This window comes from Capsicum annuum, chromosome 5 (assembly GCF_002878395.1).
Source record: "Capsicum annuum cultivar UCD-10X-F1 chromosome 5, UCD10Xv1.1, whole genome shotgun sequence".
Taxonomy (NCBI): Eukaryota; Viridiplantae; Streptophyta; class Magnoliopsida; order Solanales; family Solanaceae; genus Capsicum; species Capsicum annuum.
In genome coordinates, this window is record NC_061115.1 from 201,843,096 (window position 1) to 201,858,868 (window position 15,773).

The following is a 15,773-nucleotide window of genomic DNA, read 5'->3' on the forward strand; positions in this document are numbered from 1 at the left end:
CTTCTTTCGTTTGGTAAGGCGACGAATACTTCAATGACGGAAACATATAGGTGGAGTTCGCCCCTTGAAGGATAGTTAAGTATTGCAATAGGGGGTTGTTTAGTGAACGGGAAGTAATTTTTCATTCTTTTTGTTTAACATGCATGTTAGAGCCAAAGACACCAATTCATATGAAAATAGTAACATGTGGTTATTCCAAGACTAATATATGTACTTTTAACACTTTTTATTTTAAACTCAATCTCAAAAGTACAAACATCACATTTTTCATGATAATTTTTCCTCATTTCATTAGTCCCAACTATTTTAAGAATTTGATAAAAATAAACTAGTATCATTTTATTCATGAAAATATCAGGCAAAAAGATCCTTTTTTTAACCTTTTCTTCGCAACAAGTAGAAATTTTTTTACCTTTCCTACACCTGAGTTGAGGAAGTAGAAAGATCTCTTCAACTAATCAAAAATAACTTGAATTGTACATCGTTGATGAGAAGTTTTATCCTGGAAGGAACAAGTCGGAAGGAACAAGTCAAGAGTTGATATTGCTGAATCGATGTCGATTACACTGCAGTGGGCTTGAATCTCCCTAAAGAGAGCGAGATTTTCGCGCCTCAACCAAAAAAAAGATTATCTTATTTTCTTTATTTTTTGTTCATTTTATTATTTTTATTGTAATTATTGTAATTTATGATATATTGCACCAACAGTGAAATAACAAATACCTTCTAGCTTTATTAAGATATCTTGAATTTGAACTTTGGGAATAAAGTTGTTTTTGAAAGGAGAGTGTTTTACTCCGAAAGTGTAACTTTTCGATGTAAATTTGAATTAATCCAGCTTCAAAACGGGAATAAAAGTTGAGTGAGAAATAAAACAACCAAATTAACTAGTGTCTATTAGTGCAGATCTAGAAAATAAGCTATACAATACGATGAACCTAAAAACTTTTTTCTGTATCCTTATCATTTGTAATTTTTTTGTTTAGTTTCTCATTTGGTGTATTATGTTTGTATTGGAGTCTCGACTATCGCGCACCTCAAAGTCTATTTTAGAGATAATACTCCCAACATGATTTTCGTCTTTTCTAAGACTCTAACCCGAGGTCTAAGGATGGTGAAGTCCTACCAGTGGGGCACAACCATGTTGGTTTATCATTTAGTTTGTAGTTGGTTGAGCACATGCCAGCCAGACATATCTTTGAATGGGTCAATTCATACAAACTTGCCAACGAATAGAAATGTGACACCTCCCTAAATGCATGAACCTAAGTTCCATGAATCTCCTATATAAAGCCCTCTTCTTCCTTACTTTCTCTTAATCCTCAGCTTTCACTCCTCATTCATGTAAATATTAATAATACAGCTGAATAGTACAATGCCTGCAGCTTTACTTATCAAAGTTCCATTAATCTCCAAATGCACAATCTTCCTAAACTAAAGCTCTTTGCTTCCGATCTTCGTATGCTTTCTGCTAACTACATTCAGAAAGGTTATTCACAACTCCTTTCGCTTCTCAAGTTTAGTCTTTCTCAGGTCCACAATGGCTTAGATTTCATCATTTCAATCGCTTTGAGCATTGCTCTGGGGTGTGTTGCCACGTGCAAGGAAGTTCCTAGCTTCCAAAATGACGACATTCTGAATGGATGTGAACTGTCGTTATCATATCTAGCCGAAGCTAAATCCATTATACTCCCCATTGTCAGCATTGCTCCGTCCAAATTTCCCAATATGTCTTTCATTTTGGAAGCTGAGAACTTCCTTGCACGTGTCAACAGCTCAACGCACCCTAGAGCAATGCTCAAAGCGATTGAAATGATGAAAGAGGGTCTGAGAAAGACTGAGGTTGAGAATCCAAAGGAATTGGAGATAACCTTTCTGAATGTAGTGAACAGAGAGCATAGGATGATCGGAAACAAAGAGTTTTAGGTTGGAAGAGATGATTTTTTGGATGGGAAAATGGTGCATTTAGAGACCAAAGTTACAGCCATCTCCCTAAGCCATTGTTAATAATTATTAGCAGTAGCTTCTTCAAAGCTTTTGCTGATTCTACTAATTAATTAATAGTGGCTCTATAAGAGGGATTTTATATTGGTTTGGCACTTGTAATGTTACGAGACTATGGGCTCAGGCAATTGATGAGATTTTGTTGGCTTTGACGTTCTGTCTTTGCAAATTTATTTACTTGTGGGATTTGACCCACAGTGTCCATTTTGTTAATTAATTTGAATGGGCTGGGGTTCAATCATACTCTCTCTCGATTTGTTTGTTTGGTTTTGATAACACACAATATAACAGAAGGCCAAAACTGATAACTGTTTCCAACTATACCTTTATTCATAATTATCACTGAAGCAAATCTAAGGACCAAAATAGACCTCCTCTCTTATCGATAATTTTGGCTAAAATCTCGTTCTTTCATGCTAAAACCAGTTCATTTTTACTCATCCACTTTGGACTTTAAACACTAATCTATTTTTATTATAGTGGATAAGTAAACGTGAACGGAGAAGATAGTACATATATTAAAGTTGTCCTGCGCCTACTGTCCTGCATATTTAATTTGACACGCCTAACAAGTTTCACACTTATTACAATCTTGTCTCTATTTTGTTGCACATTCAACGCACAAAATAATTATCAGATTGGAAAGATAAAGAACAGGAATATGGAACACTGCCTACAGGGCCATGAAAGTGTCATTAGCATATTATCAAATTGACTGCAATCTTTTTCGGTCAATACTAAGAAAAGGCCCTCTCAATGCTCTAATGACAAAAACCAACATGAATATTATAAAAACAATTTAAAAATTGTCTATGTACCTGGAAAGATTATAGCAATTCTGGCCTAAGAGTTTACCAACTAGCAAAAGCATAAAAATTCTCATATATGAGTTACCGATTTACTAAATGCAATATAGGACCAAAAAGATTAAGATTGATACTAATGAACAATGAAGATCAGTTCCTACCTCAGCCTTCCTCTTCTAACTCTTCATATGCCTCTTCCTCCTCGTCCTAGTCCCGCTCTTCCTCTCAGTGGCGAATCAAGACTTTTAAGTTAAACGAGAAAACAGATTATGCTATAAGAATATTCAGTAATTACAGCTTTGAAGTTATAGCTCAGTGATCATAACTTCCATATCCCACTCCAGCTGACTAGTATAAGCTCTAACCTACCAAAAAAAGGTTAAAAATTGGATAATGGACTTGCCTCTCTACCCTTCTCCACTTATTTGTGATCTAGAGCAGATTTTGGATTCATGACGTGCATCTAACCTACATATCATGTGATTGCGCTCTTATTACTAAACCAAAGCCTTGGAGGCAACCTATGAGAGGTACTTTCTCCATTAAGAAAATTGTGAATAAGACTGGTACTGATCACATTCCAATTCAACATACATGGAAGAAGGAAGTACAGCAAGATAGATCAATTGATTCTGAAAGTAAATGACAGGTTGAAATTATTTTAAATATAAAACAATTTTTAATAGTGAAAATGGCATAATAAATAAAGTAGAACAAAATGTGTCTGATTCTAATACAGAGTTGGTGTGACCCAAGTCGGAGGACAAACACCACCGAGGGAAATACCCTCGTGATGCAACCAGATGCTGCCATCTGTTAAGTCGCACACCCCCATGTCCAAGCCGCATTTGTCATAGCCAAGGTATGACTCAGAAAATCAGCTGTAAAATAAATATGATTGGGCTTGATTTCTGGAAATTGAGATGCTTGGACTGAAAGAGAAGAATAGCACCAAGGAAAAAGGCTCTGTCCCCTAATTCCTTGGTTTTCGTTACTTTTACTCTTAAATGGCAAAATGGCTTGAATCGCCATGGATTTATGTGGTTGGTGCTCTAATCTACTATAGAGAGAAGAAGAGAAGAAAGAAAGTAAAGTGAAAGATATTATTTCCTATGTTCTCGAATAGTTTTTTTTTTTTTCACAAACCATGTATTTACAAAGTATAAAAAAACAAATGGCTGCTTCTATTATTCAAGGTGAGCCAGCACTATGTGACCCAGTATCAATTATTCAAGGTGGGCCAGCACTAAGTGGCCCAGTATCAATGTTAACACCCCCTCAAGCTGGAAGGGGAGTGACCAGACAGCTTGGAGAGTAGGAGACGATAAGCAGGTCTGAAAGAGATTTTGTCATAATATCATCCAACTGATTTGCAGAACGAATAAACTGAAGAGAAATCAAACCATCATATAGGCAATCACGAACAAAATGACAATCAACATCAATATGCTTAGTACGTTCATGAAATACGGGATTCTTAGCAATGTGAATTCTAGCTTGAGAATCACAAAACACCGGAATAGGAGAGCAAATAGGAAGACCCATATCACCCAGAATACGCTTAAGCCATGATAACTCAGCAACAACCTTACGAAGGGCCCAATATTCAGCCACCACGGAGGATAGAGAAATAGTAGGTTGTTTCTTACTCTTCCAAGATATAGGACAACCACCCAAAGTAATATAAAAACCAGTGATGGACTTGAGGGAATTCCCACAGCTGACCCAATCTGAATCGGAATATGCAGCAATCGAAAAATCACTAGAATTGGATAAGAAGATACCCTGATCAAGGGAAGATAAAAGATACCAAAGTACATGGATAGCGGCCATCATATGAGGAACCTGGGGTTTGTGTAAAAACTTGCTAAGGTGTTGGACAACAAAGGAGATGTCAGGTTGAGTATGTCGTAAAAAATTGAGCTCGCCAACAATACATCGATATAAGGTAGCATCAGTGGGCGGAGCATCCATGTCAACAAGCAACTTAATAGAAGTGTCAAGGGGTGTAGAGACGGGACTATAGTTAAAGCAATGGAATTCATTAAGAAGATTAGAGGTGTATTGACGCTGACTAATCAGATAACCAGTGTATTTTCAATTTCCAGCCCCGAAAAATAATGAACAAGTCCCAAATCCTTAATTTTAAATTCATCATTAAGGAAAGATTTCAGAGCAGCCAGCTGAGAAACATCAGCCCCAACAAGTAGTATGTCATCAACGTAGACAACAATAATAATCAGAGAATCAGATAATACCTTTGTGAAAAGGGAATAATTATTTTTGCTAGAAGAGAACCCCTTGGACAATAAAGCTTCTGATAAACGAGAGAACCACTAACGGGAGGCCTGGTTGAGCCCATAAAGACTCTTATTGAGTCGACAAGCCAGTGGTGTAGTGGAAAATGCAGAAATATGAAGGCCCAATGGAATTTTTATGTAAACCTCCTCATCAAGAGGACCATGGACGAAAGCATAGTTAACATCAAGTTGAAAAATAGTCTAACCATTTTTAATAGCCAAAGATAAAAGACATTTTATGGTGGTAAGCTTTACAATAGGGGAGAAGGTCTCGCTGTAATCAATGCCTTCCTTTTGTGTGTCCCCTCGTATGACAAGTCTTGGTTTGTATCTTTCGATAGAGCCATTAGACTTGCATTTGATTTTGTAGACCCATTTGCATGGCATTGCCTTTTTGTGAGGTGGAAGAGGGACAATATCCCAAGTTTGATTGGCCTCAAGAGCTTGGAATTTTTTCAACATTGCTTCTTGCCAAGAAGGGCTAGATGCAGCTTGTTGATAAAATTGAGGTTTATGTATGTGAACGACACTAAGAGAAAGATGAGGAGCAATAGAAACAGGGGTAGGAATGGCTGAATTGCAAACACAATCAATGAGATGTGATGGTTTGTGAGTGATTCTGGTAGACTTCCTTAGAGGAATATGTGAAGAAGCAGTTGGTGGAGGATTAGGAGGTGAGATTGCAGTAGCAGCTAGAAAAGAAGGTACAACAGGTGGTATAGAAGGATGAGAGACGGAAGTGGTGGTAGGAAGAATGTCTACAAAAGTAGGTGAAAGTATGGGAGATGACTGAAGAAAATCTGGAGTATGATAGGGAAATATATTTTCATGGAAAATCACATCTCTAGAGTAGAAAATAGTATGTGACCGAAGGTCTAAAAGTTTGTAAGTTTTCTTATCGAAAGGGTAACCAAGAAATACAGTAGAGATAGACCTTGATTGAAATTTATCCCTACCTATTTTAGGAGAGGCAGCATAGTAAAGGCATCCAAAAGATTTGAGGTGGCTGTAAGAGGGAGGAGAGCCATATAACTTCTCAATAGGGGATAAATTGTGTAAAACAGTGGAGGGTAATCTGTTAATGAGATACGTGCCTGTCAAAGCACATTCACCCCAATATTGTTTAGAAAGATTAGATTGAAAAAGGATTGATCTAGATACTTCAAGTAGATGCTTGTGTTTCCTCTCAACGACTCCATTTTGTTGGGGGTATGAGGGGTGGAAGTTTGATGAAGTATCCCATGGTCATTAAAAAATTGCTTACAAAGGTGACTACCTCCTAATTCAAGGGCATTATCTGTTCTAAAAGTCTGAACAAATTTTTGAAAATGAATTTGAACCATGATCACAAAAGTTTTTAAAACAGACAAAGCATTGCTTTGACATGACAATAAATGTGTCCATGTGACTCTAGAAAAATCATCAACAAAAGTCAAAAAATATTTATAATTGTTATATGTTTTGGTGTTGTAAGGTCCCCATATGTCAACATGTACCAATTGGAAAGGAATAGTTGACTTAATGAAACTCATAGGAAAGGAGGACCTTTGTTGTCTAACCATAGGACAAACAGGACACAAAAATTATTGCTTAAGAGATAACTAATCAGCTAAATAAGAGATAAACTTTATTTTGTGAAAAGGTAAATGACCAAGCCTTTGGTGCCAAAAGATGTCTGTTTTATTAGCAACTGGAATATGTACAAGAGAGGCAATATTAGAAACACAATGATCACTATTAATAGTAGATGAAACACAAGTACTAGATGAACAAAGAATGGAAGAATCATTACAATCATATCTCGTAATTGGAAGATTACAAGAAATATTAGAACCAGGTAACTGATGAGTAGAAGAACTGAAAGATTGTGCAATAGAGTGATCTTGATAAAGAAAATACAACTCATTACCAGTTTTACCAATTTCCAGTGGTCTCTTCAGAGAAGGGCCCTATAAAAAACAAGTAGAAATAGTAAAAATGGCAGAACACTGAAGTTGCACAAGTAATTTGTGAATAGAAATCAGATTGAAATGAAAGGAAGGAATAAGAAGTACATTGTGCAGAATTAAATCATGTTTAAATTTGAAAGATCCAGTGGATACAACTTTCGCTTTGTATCTATAGGGAAGAGTGATTAGATATGGAATGGGTTAGGGTTCAATGTTGTGTAAGAGATGTTTATGTGGGGTCATGTGGTTAGTTGCCCCTGAATCTAAAATTCAAAGACTAGAATTACCTAGATAGGAAGCAACACACATATATGAATCAAAATTATAACAGTAGAGCTGCTAAACAAACCTGCAAAAGCACTAAAAGCAACATTTTCATCAAATGTTCCTTTAGAAGTAGAGGTATGTTATTGTAGACTTAGAAGATATTGATAGTGTTGATATTGGTCATTGTTGAAACCAGCAGGAACAGATGATAAAGAACCAGATTCAGATGCAGATTTTGCATTCTGCATACAGGGTGCTGACACTTTCTTGTTCTTAGTAAATTTAAAATCTGTTGGGAACCCATGAAGTCTATGACAATCATCAATAACATGACTAGGTCTTTTGCAGTATCTGCAGTGGTCAGTAGTATTAACAGCAGAATTCCCTTTTCTAGACTCAAACTGGATCCTCTGATTATAATCAGTGTGCCTTCGTCTTGAGTCAAAAGGAATTCTAAGATTGGAACCAGCCTGAATCTTTTTCCTATAAGAATTAGAAGAGCTAGTGGATGATAGGAAAGAGGCAAAATCATTTGAAAAACTAGGAATGTGTGGTGAATGTTCCTTTTGATGTTCATCATGTTGCAACATGGAATACGCCTTACTGATAGAGGGCAAAGGAGAAATCATCAAGATGTTGGTTTTGCAAGATGAGTAACATTCATTTAAACTACCTAGGAACTGAAATAGTTGTTGCTCTTCCAGCAATTTTGATAGAGCACCATATGTGCAGTTGGGCCCTACATAAGATGTATGAAGTTCATCCCATAAACTCCGTAACTTTGTGAAATAAGTTGCTATATCTGAGGAACCCTGAGTAGTAGAACTAATTTCTTGTTGGATTTGAATGTATTTGGAACCATTTGATTGTCCAAAATGCTAATTGAGATCCTACCAAATTTCTTTAGCAGTAGTGTATCCTATTAAACTAAGTGCAATATTCCTAGATAATGAGTTTGTTATCCAGGCTATTAGCATGTCATTGCACCGTTCCCATCCTAAATAATATGGGGAATTTTCTGGTGGTTGGGGATTCCTCCTAGTGATTATGCCGAGCTTGTTTTTGGCTGAGAGAGCCACAAGCATGTTCCTCCTCCAAGCACCGAAGCCGTTTCCGTCAAAGGGAGGAGAAACTAGAGGAGTCTTAGGATTATTGGATGGGTGAATATAAAATGGGTGAGAAGGGTCGATGGAGAAAGGTGTGAACCCATCAGAGGAAGAAGTAGTAGTATTATTCGCCATAACAACCAGTTGAACACAACTAAAGCAGCTAAATCACCAGCAGAAAGATTCGAATAACCAATACACAACTATACCAGCTAAATCACCAGCAGACGAATTCGAATAAACCAATACACAACTGAACCAACTAAACCACCGGCAGATATGTTCCAATGAACAAATACATAGCTAAACCAACAACATAATCGCTAAAACAGTCGAATAAACCAATACACAACTGAACCAGCTAAACCACCAGCAGATATGTTCCAATAAACCAATACACTGCTAAACCAACAACATAATCGCTAAAACAGTAGACATAATCGACTAATGCAGTCAAACCAGCAACATTCAGGTCTCGATAAGCCAATACGAGGTCAATACCAGAAAAGGAGAAATGTTACCGATCTTCTTCGATAGCTTGAAGAAGTAAAAGCCTTGTTCAACAAAAATCACTTGATTCTCACCAATAAGACCAAAATGATGAGATAAAGAGCAAAAAAACCGCCGAAATAGCGCAAAAAGCCCGTCGGAATAGCAATTGTCGCCGCAGCAGTCGGTAAATGGCAAAATGGCTTGAATCGACATGAATTTGTGTGGTTGGTGCTCTAATCTACTATAGAGAGAAGAAGAGAAGAGAGAGAAAGTAAAGTGAAAAATATTATTTCCGTATGTTTTTTTTTTACAAACCATGTATTTACAAAGTACTATAAAAAAACAAATGGCTGCTTCTATTATTCAAGGTGACCCAGCACTAAGTGGCCAGTATCAATGTTAACATTTACTTTGTCATCAGCAGTTAAACCGACATGAAAAACTCGAAAAGCTCTTCTACCATATCTTATCTCTTCCTCCTCCTCGAGCTCCTTCTCGCGTTCACATGGAATGTGCATCAACGGAAGCCTCGTCCTGTCAGAATCATCATTGACAGGCGATAGATAAACGCCATATCGCATAACTACAAATAATGATCCTAGTGATTCTAGTATGTATACGTTAGCTAAATGGTTTCGAGGACCAACTGGTAGATTCAACACGACATGACTTGGTTTAAAGGGTTCAGGATCAGCAACATCACAGACTAGGACCTCACCATGAATTTTGACTGCATAAAAGAAGCCACTAAGATATTACCATATCAACAAACCAACGATAAGGAAATGGAACCCAACGAATTCGAGTCCATCTTGAATCCCCAAGTCGCCAAAAACTGAGCATTCTCGTATCTCCCTCAATGACCATGAGAACAAAGTTCGATGTGTGAGAGGCACTAGCAGACAAAACCGCCTTACGAATAAACACACTTGGACATTCAGTTTTTACATTGTTCATAATATTCTGTAGTATTTTGAAGAGGTAATTCAATCTGAACGCCAGAGAAAGGATGTAGTAAACTAATTTCACCCTCTTCTTCACCTACTGTGATAAGCCATCCCATAGACTCCATACATCGCTTCCCAACGGCCTTAGGAATCCTCTTATTCAAAATCATGCCAGTATAGAGGCTATAGAATTTTCGACAGCTTTTATCCTTTTCCTCTTCAGGTAACATCAGCCATGGAATTCTAGGCAGGTCACTAGTGAAATTGCTTTTGGTGGGTACAGAGTGCCAGGATTTGCAAACAATGCCGAAATTTAGATAGTCTTCCATCAAATTCAGACGCTTACGGATGAGAGTTCGGACCAATCACGCATCTCTTGTGCCATGGCAGACAGAAGGAAATCTATCAATGATACCAACCACCTTTGTTTTATAAGGTCGGGAATAAAATCCTCACCAACAAAGTTTATGTAACTGGTCTACTAATATTCTCCGTTTAGTTGTGCAGATATTAGGAAATGAAGGTACATTTGGAATTCTAGGAAACCTGCGCCTGCCCTTCTAAGTTTTAAGGTTTATTGCAGGTTTGATTCCTTTTTTTTTCTTTTTAAAGTAAACCATAAAATAATACTACTACAATTTAGGATGTAATTTGTTTTTATATTGGGATTAAAATTCCTTTTTAATTTGTAAAAAAATATATATTAGATTTCCTAATTTATAAACTGGCAGCTCGGTGCACTACTGTATACTAGTCCCACCTTATATTTCTGCAAGTGACTAGGAGAGTGTTAGTTTTAACAATTCAACAAAGGATAAACTCATTCAAATTAATCACAAGCAATACAAATTTGAGTAAAAATCACAATAACGACAGCAACTAATACGTTAGAAAAATTCAATAGCGAGTAACAAACTGCATGAATTCGGGATCATACTCCAATCCTTGCATTGTTTTGGGTGACAAAATCACCTCCAAATCCACGCTTCCTCCTCCTTCTCGACCAGGAAATGCTGATATCTTACCGTCAAATTTATTAGCCCGTCCACTTCGGACAGCAACGGGCCTGCCCCAGCCAAAATCGTTATCGTACATTGGAAACCTTGGAGAGCTACCCATTGTGAGCATAGCTCCGTCAAAATTTCCCAATGGAAAACACCGCGGATCCTTCTCCCAATCCTCTACGAACTTCCTCACCTTAGCATCATCGTGAGCCTTCACATTTTTGTTCAATTGCTCAGCACACCAATGCAGATCGTGAGATAAAACGTCCCCTGCTGATGCGTAAGTTGGAATGCTTTGAATTGCGTTGCCAAAGTATAGCGGATTTAGCTTCGGCTGGAGACGGTGACGGCAATTTACAGCCATTCGGAATGTCGTCATTTTTGAAGCTGGGAATTTCCTTGCACGTGTCACTGCACGCCAGAGCAATGCGCAAAGTGATTGAAATGATGAAATCTCAGCCATTGGATTTATCGTTTCCGTTTCTGTCTTGATTTTCAGGGGATCGTTGCTCTGTTTTGCCATTAATTCAACAACATTAATTTCTCCATCGAAATTCAGTTTCTGATTGTTAGTCTTCGCTTTGAGTGTTTGAATTGATTCCCTGCTAAAACTAAAAATCCTCTCCCTCAATGGAGCATCGCCGGAAAACGTGACTTTGGGTCCATCAGCAGGGAGTTTTAGCACAACATTTGAAATCAAAACTGAATTTGGGGTAAAATCGGGCTGTCTTATAATCCTTTTGACACCCCTGCTCACCTGAGCAAATGTATTGAAAAAGTTCCATAATGATGTCCCATCAGTGACAGAATGATTGACAGCGCATCCGATGAAAACACCATCAGCTAGTTCCGTCACTTGAACGGATAAAAGAGGGATAAAATGCCCTTGATAGCTAACCGTGCGGTCCATAGGGAAAAATTCCTTGACATGATCAGGAACATCAGTGGAGCCAATGACATCGCGAATGAAAATGTGAGTGGCTGAAGCTTGAACAAAATCAACGCCAGTATCATTGCAAGAAATGTAGACGTAGCCATCCGAGTCAGTCACAAATCGACCTGCTAGTGGAGGGAAGTGAGTGAGTGTCTGAGAAAGACTGAGCTTGAGAAGGGAAATGAGGTGAGGGATAGGAAAAGGAGGACGAGTAAACAGACAACCTTTCTGGATGTAGTGAACAGAGAGCATAGGAAGATCGGAAACAGAGAGTTTCAGATCAGAAAGAGATGATTTTTGGGAGGGGAAAATAGTGCATTTGGATACCAAACTTACAGCTGAAGCAGAAGGCATTGTTAGTAATTTGGGTTGGGATTTTTACTACTGAGCTGTAGTGTTATTTAGTTGAGGATGAAGTGAGAGTAGAAAGAGGGGGAAGTCATATATAGGAGATTTATGGAATTAAATTCATGTATTTGGGGGAAGTGGCAGTTGTCTTTTTCTCTTTGTTGGCAAGTTTGAAACACAGGGGTAGTTGACTCAGCATCTCTTTGTACAAAAAGAATTTTTTTTTTTTTTTTTTTTTGGGACTGATTAAAAGTAATACTTCCTCCGTGTTAAAAAGAATGATTTACTATTTTTTCCATCTTTAACTGAGGGAGCATGATGTAAGTGGCTGCACGTGTCCAACTAACTATGATTACATTATAAACGTAAGCGGATTAAATTGAAGGGAGTTGGTCAAAAAAACGTATGTTTATTGATACGTGATCAAGATGTCATCGATTCATAAAAAAAAAAATTCTTTATAAGAAATTTTGTACTCTATATTATTTTTTCAAATTTTGTGCATAGCAAAATTTCAGTACATTAAATTTTTATTTTGATTTATTTTTTTTATAATATAAACTATAATAAATATGTTCACATTCAAATATCTATAAATACCTGGTGAATTCATGAACTTTGGTTCATGCATTTTTGGAGGTGGATGTTGCGTTCTTTTCTTTTTGTTTTGATTTCAATTTGGGGACTATTACTCCAAAAATATGTCTGGTTGGGAGGTGTCCAACTAACTACCAACGGTATCAAAGAAGTATATCATTAAAAAAATATTTTACATTCAAATGCATATAGATATTTTGTACTTGTTTTTTTGATTTTTTAAAGAATGACATCTTTTTTTTTTAATTCAAGTCATTTCTTACTCTTTATCTTGATATGTTTGTCAGATATCGTCAAAAGCTATTTTAAGAAAATAAAATTGTTTGATAATATTTTAATTCTACTTTTTACGTGATATATTTAAAATTATAAAATTAAATAATATTTTGATATATTTGACATAACCTTAATTTGAGACCACAAAATTTAAAAATCTTATTCATTTTTTAAACTCCGTACTAAGTTAAAATAAATATATATATTTTTTTTAAATGAAGGGAGTTTATTTTTAATTATTAATAAAATTATGAGTTCTTGTAAGTTTATAATTTGTGCTCTAGGTGCATCATAAAAAATATTCCCTTCGTCTCAATTTATGTGGCATAATTTTTTTTTTTCATTTGTCTCAAAGATAATTTCATATTTTCTTATTTAACAACAATTTAATGTCAGCATCCGCATTTTATTTTTACTAGATTCCATTTAATAAGAAAAGATAGTTAAAAAGCAAACATTAAAGTGTCTTTAAGAAAGACAATTCTATGAACTTTACAAAATTATTATTTATTTCTTAAACTTAATGTTCAATCAAAAGGAGACACATAAAATGAAACGGAGGAAGTAATAAATAAGACTTGTAAATTATGTTACTCAAAGAATTCAAAATTGATTAAAAATACAAGATATTTATCATTTCATTAGGATCTTTGATGATTTGGTGATATTAATGACGACTGAATATACAATAATTCATAGCGCCGTCTTTTAACATTCTGTAAGTGATCTGTCACCCTTCTTAAGCTTACAAAATACTTCTGCTAATTAATTAATTAATCCCACTACTAATTTAAATACTTTAGTTAATTGACCTTAACTTATGTTTTAAATGATCCCACTTATGAGTTCAGTATATTAATGTCCAAAATGATCCTCATAACCGTCTTTCTTGATTGGTCGGCGTATTAATATCCAATTAGGAATATTTGGATATATACATATAAACTAAAAATAGTATACAGTAGTATCTACTAATATTATACGTATAACTATATATAATTAAATGGTTTGACTATATATGCAGTTACACTTGATATATGCTGTCTTTTCATTAATAAATAATTAATAGTAACAATAAGATTGCAAAGTTTCAGCTTCCAAGTGAACGACAGTTTTTGAGTAATTGTGAAGAATATTTTTTTCAATTATAATAGTAATTTTTTTGTTAGGAGTACCATTCAATTAATGGAACTATACTACTAATGTTGAGCAACATACATAATACAGATTAGTATGTGAGAAATGTACACACTTTAATGTACACTGAATCAGCTGAAGCGTCGGCATTTCCACCTAGTGAAATTCCATATTATGTATGAGGACATCTTTGTTCATCCTACGCGAGAAATAAAAAAGAATTCTTGTAGAAACAAGAGATTTAAGATTTACTATATGGAGTTATATGTCAGCCCGATACATTAAAGCTTCTGTTATACGCAGGCAGGGGCAGCTCAACGGGGTTTATGGCCTAAAGCCAACTTTAACAAGAGACTCTTAAATTTAATTAATAAAGTTATAAACTATGTTTATTTGATCTCTTTCCTTTTTGTTCTGTAGCGATGATATACAAGCAGTTTTGGACATATATTGACTATTCATTTGTCAGCATTTTAGTATTATTATCTAATGAATATCTATTGTTCTAATCTTATTTAGCTTCAAAATTAGTCAAATTAAATGTGAAAAAGCGATTAAGGACACATAAATTGCGACGGATGAAGTATTTATCTGAGTAACATAGATTGGTTCCTAAATAAACTCTACTAAATACATAAAAGTCAAGCATAAATCATGTTTGTTAAAAATTTTTTTTTTTCTTATTCTATAATATATATAATGTATAATATTAAATGAAAATATGGGCCTTTAATTTGGGGGGCCTAAAGCCCTGGCTTTAGTTGCTTCCTCCTTAAGCCGGCACTGTGCACAAGATTCAGGAAAGGACACCATCACAAGGATGTATTGTACGCAACCTTACCTTATATTTCTATTATATCTAGTTATATGGTAGGCCAATACATTAAAACTCTTGTTATGCGTAGGATTCAGGAAAGGACCCCATCACAAGAGTGTATTGTACGCAACCTTACCTTGTATTTTCTGCCAGAATATGTTTCTAAGGCTTGAACCTGTGACCTCCTAGTCACATGACAACAATTGTACCAATTACTCCAAAGCTCCCCTTCACTTCACTGTATCGAGTTATATACGTGACGGTAATAATAATTATACACTTGTTACTATTAGGCAGCTTTATTTACGTGATGGTAATAGTTATTGTGGATGTCCACTACTCAAAGAATTTACTCATCCACTACTTCATACACCATTATGGGGTATAACTCTTATACCTTTAACCTCCGCATAACTTTCATGATTAATGTCAAGTTTATGGTGTAACTCTTGCACCTTTTAACCTCCTCATAACCTTCATGATTAATGTCATGTTTATGACAACCTTTAATAGGCCTATGTGTTAAACTATAAATAGAGGCATAAAGTTCATATTATAGATACTTGAAAGATTTGTATACTTGATATTTGAAAGAATGAAAAACTCTCATCTCTTGCCTTGTCTTCTCTTCTCAATATATTTGTCTACTTTATTTTTTATATTATTCATCTTTTAACTTTATTTTAAAACACGTTATCAACACGAAACTCACAAAATAAGGGTAAGTATTGGTAAATTTTATCTACTTTTGAAGAATTATGATATTGAAACAAAGTCGGTCAAAATCTC

General features: G+C 35.6%; 2 protein-coding genes across 2 annotated transcripts; both read right to left on the reverse strand.

Moving 5' to 3' along the window:
* Window positions 1-9,191: 9,191 nt before the first annotated feature.
* On the reverse strand, window positions 9,192-10,236 carry LOC107872037 (F-box/kelch-repeat protein At3g18720-like; the record flags this gene model as incomplete). Its single annotated transcript, XM_016718862.2, is given in 3 exon segments — window positions 9,192-9,679; window positions 9,681-9,876; window positions 9,878-10,236. Coding segments are annotated over 3 exon segments (951 nt in total), but the record flags the coding sequence as incomplete, so codon positions are not given.
* Window positions 10,237-10,665: 429 nt separating this feature from the next.
* Window positions 10,666-12,457, reverse strand: LOC107872614 (uncharacterized acetyltransferase At3g50280-like). The gene has a single exon (XM_016719254.2). The coding sequence runs from the start codon at window positions 12,161-12,163 to the stop codon at window positions 10,769-10,771; it is 1,395 nt and encodes a 464-aa protein (XP_016574740.2). The 5' UTR covers window positions 12,164-12,457; the 3' UTR covers window positions 10,666-10,768.
* Window positions 12,458-15,773: the final 3,316 nt, after the last annotated feature.

Coding starts and splice junctions, on each gene's coding strand:
- LOC107872614 (XM_016719254.2), bottom strand. CDS start 12,163: ATGCCTTCTGCTTCAGCTGTAAGTTTGGTATCCAAATGCACTATTTTC.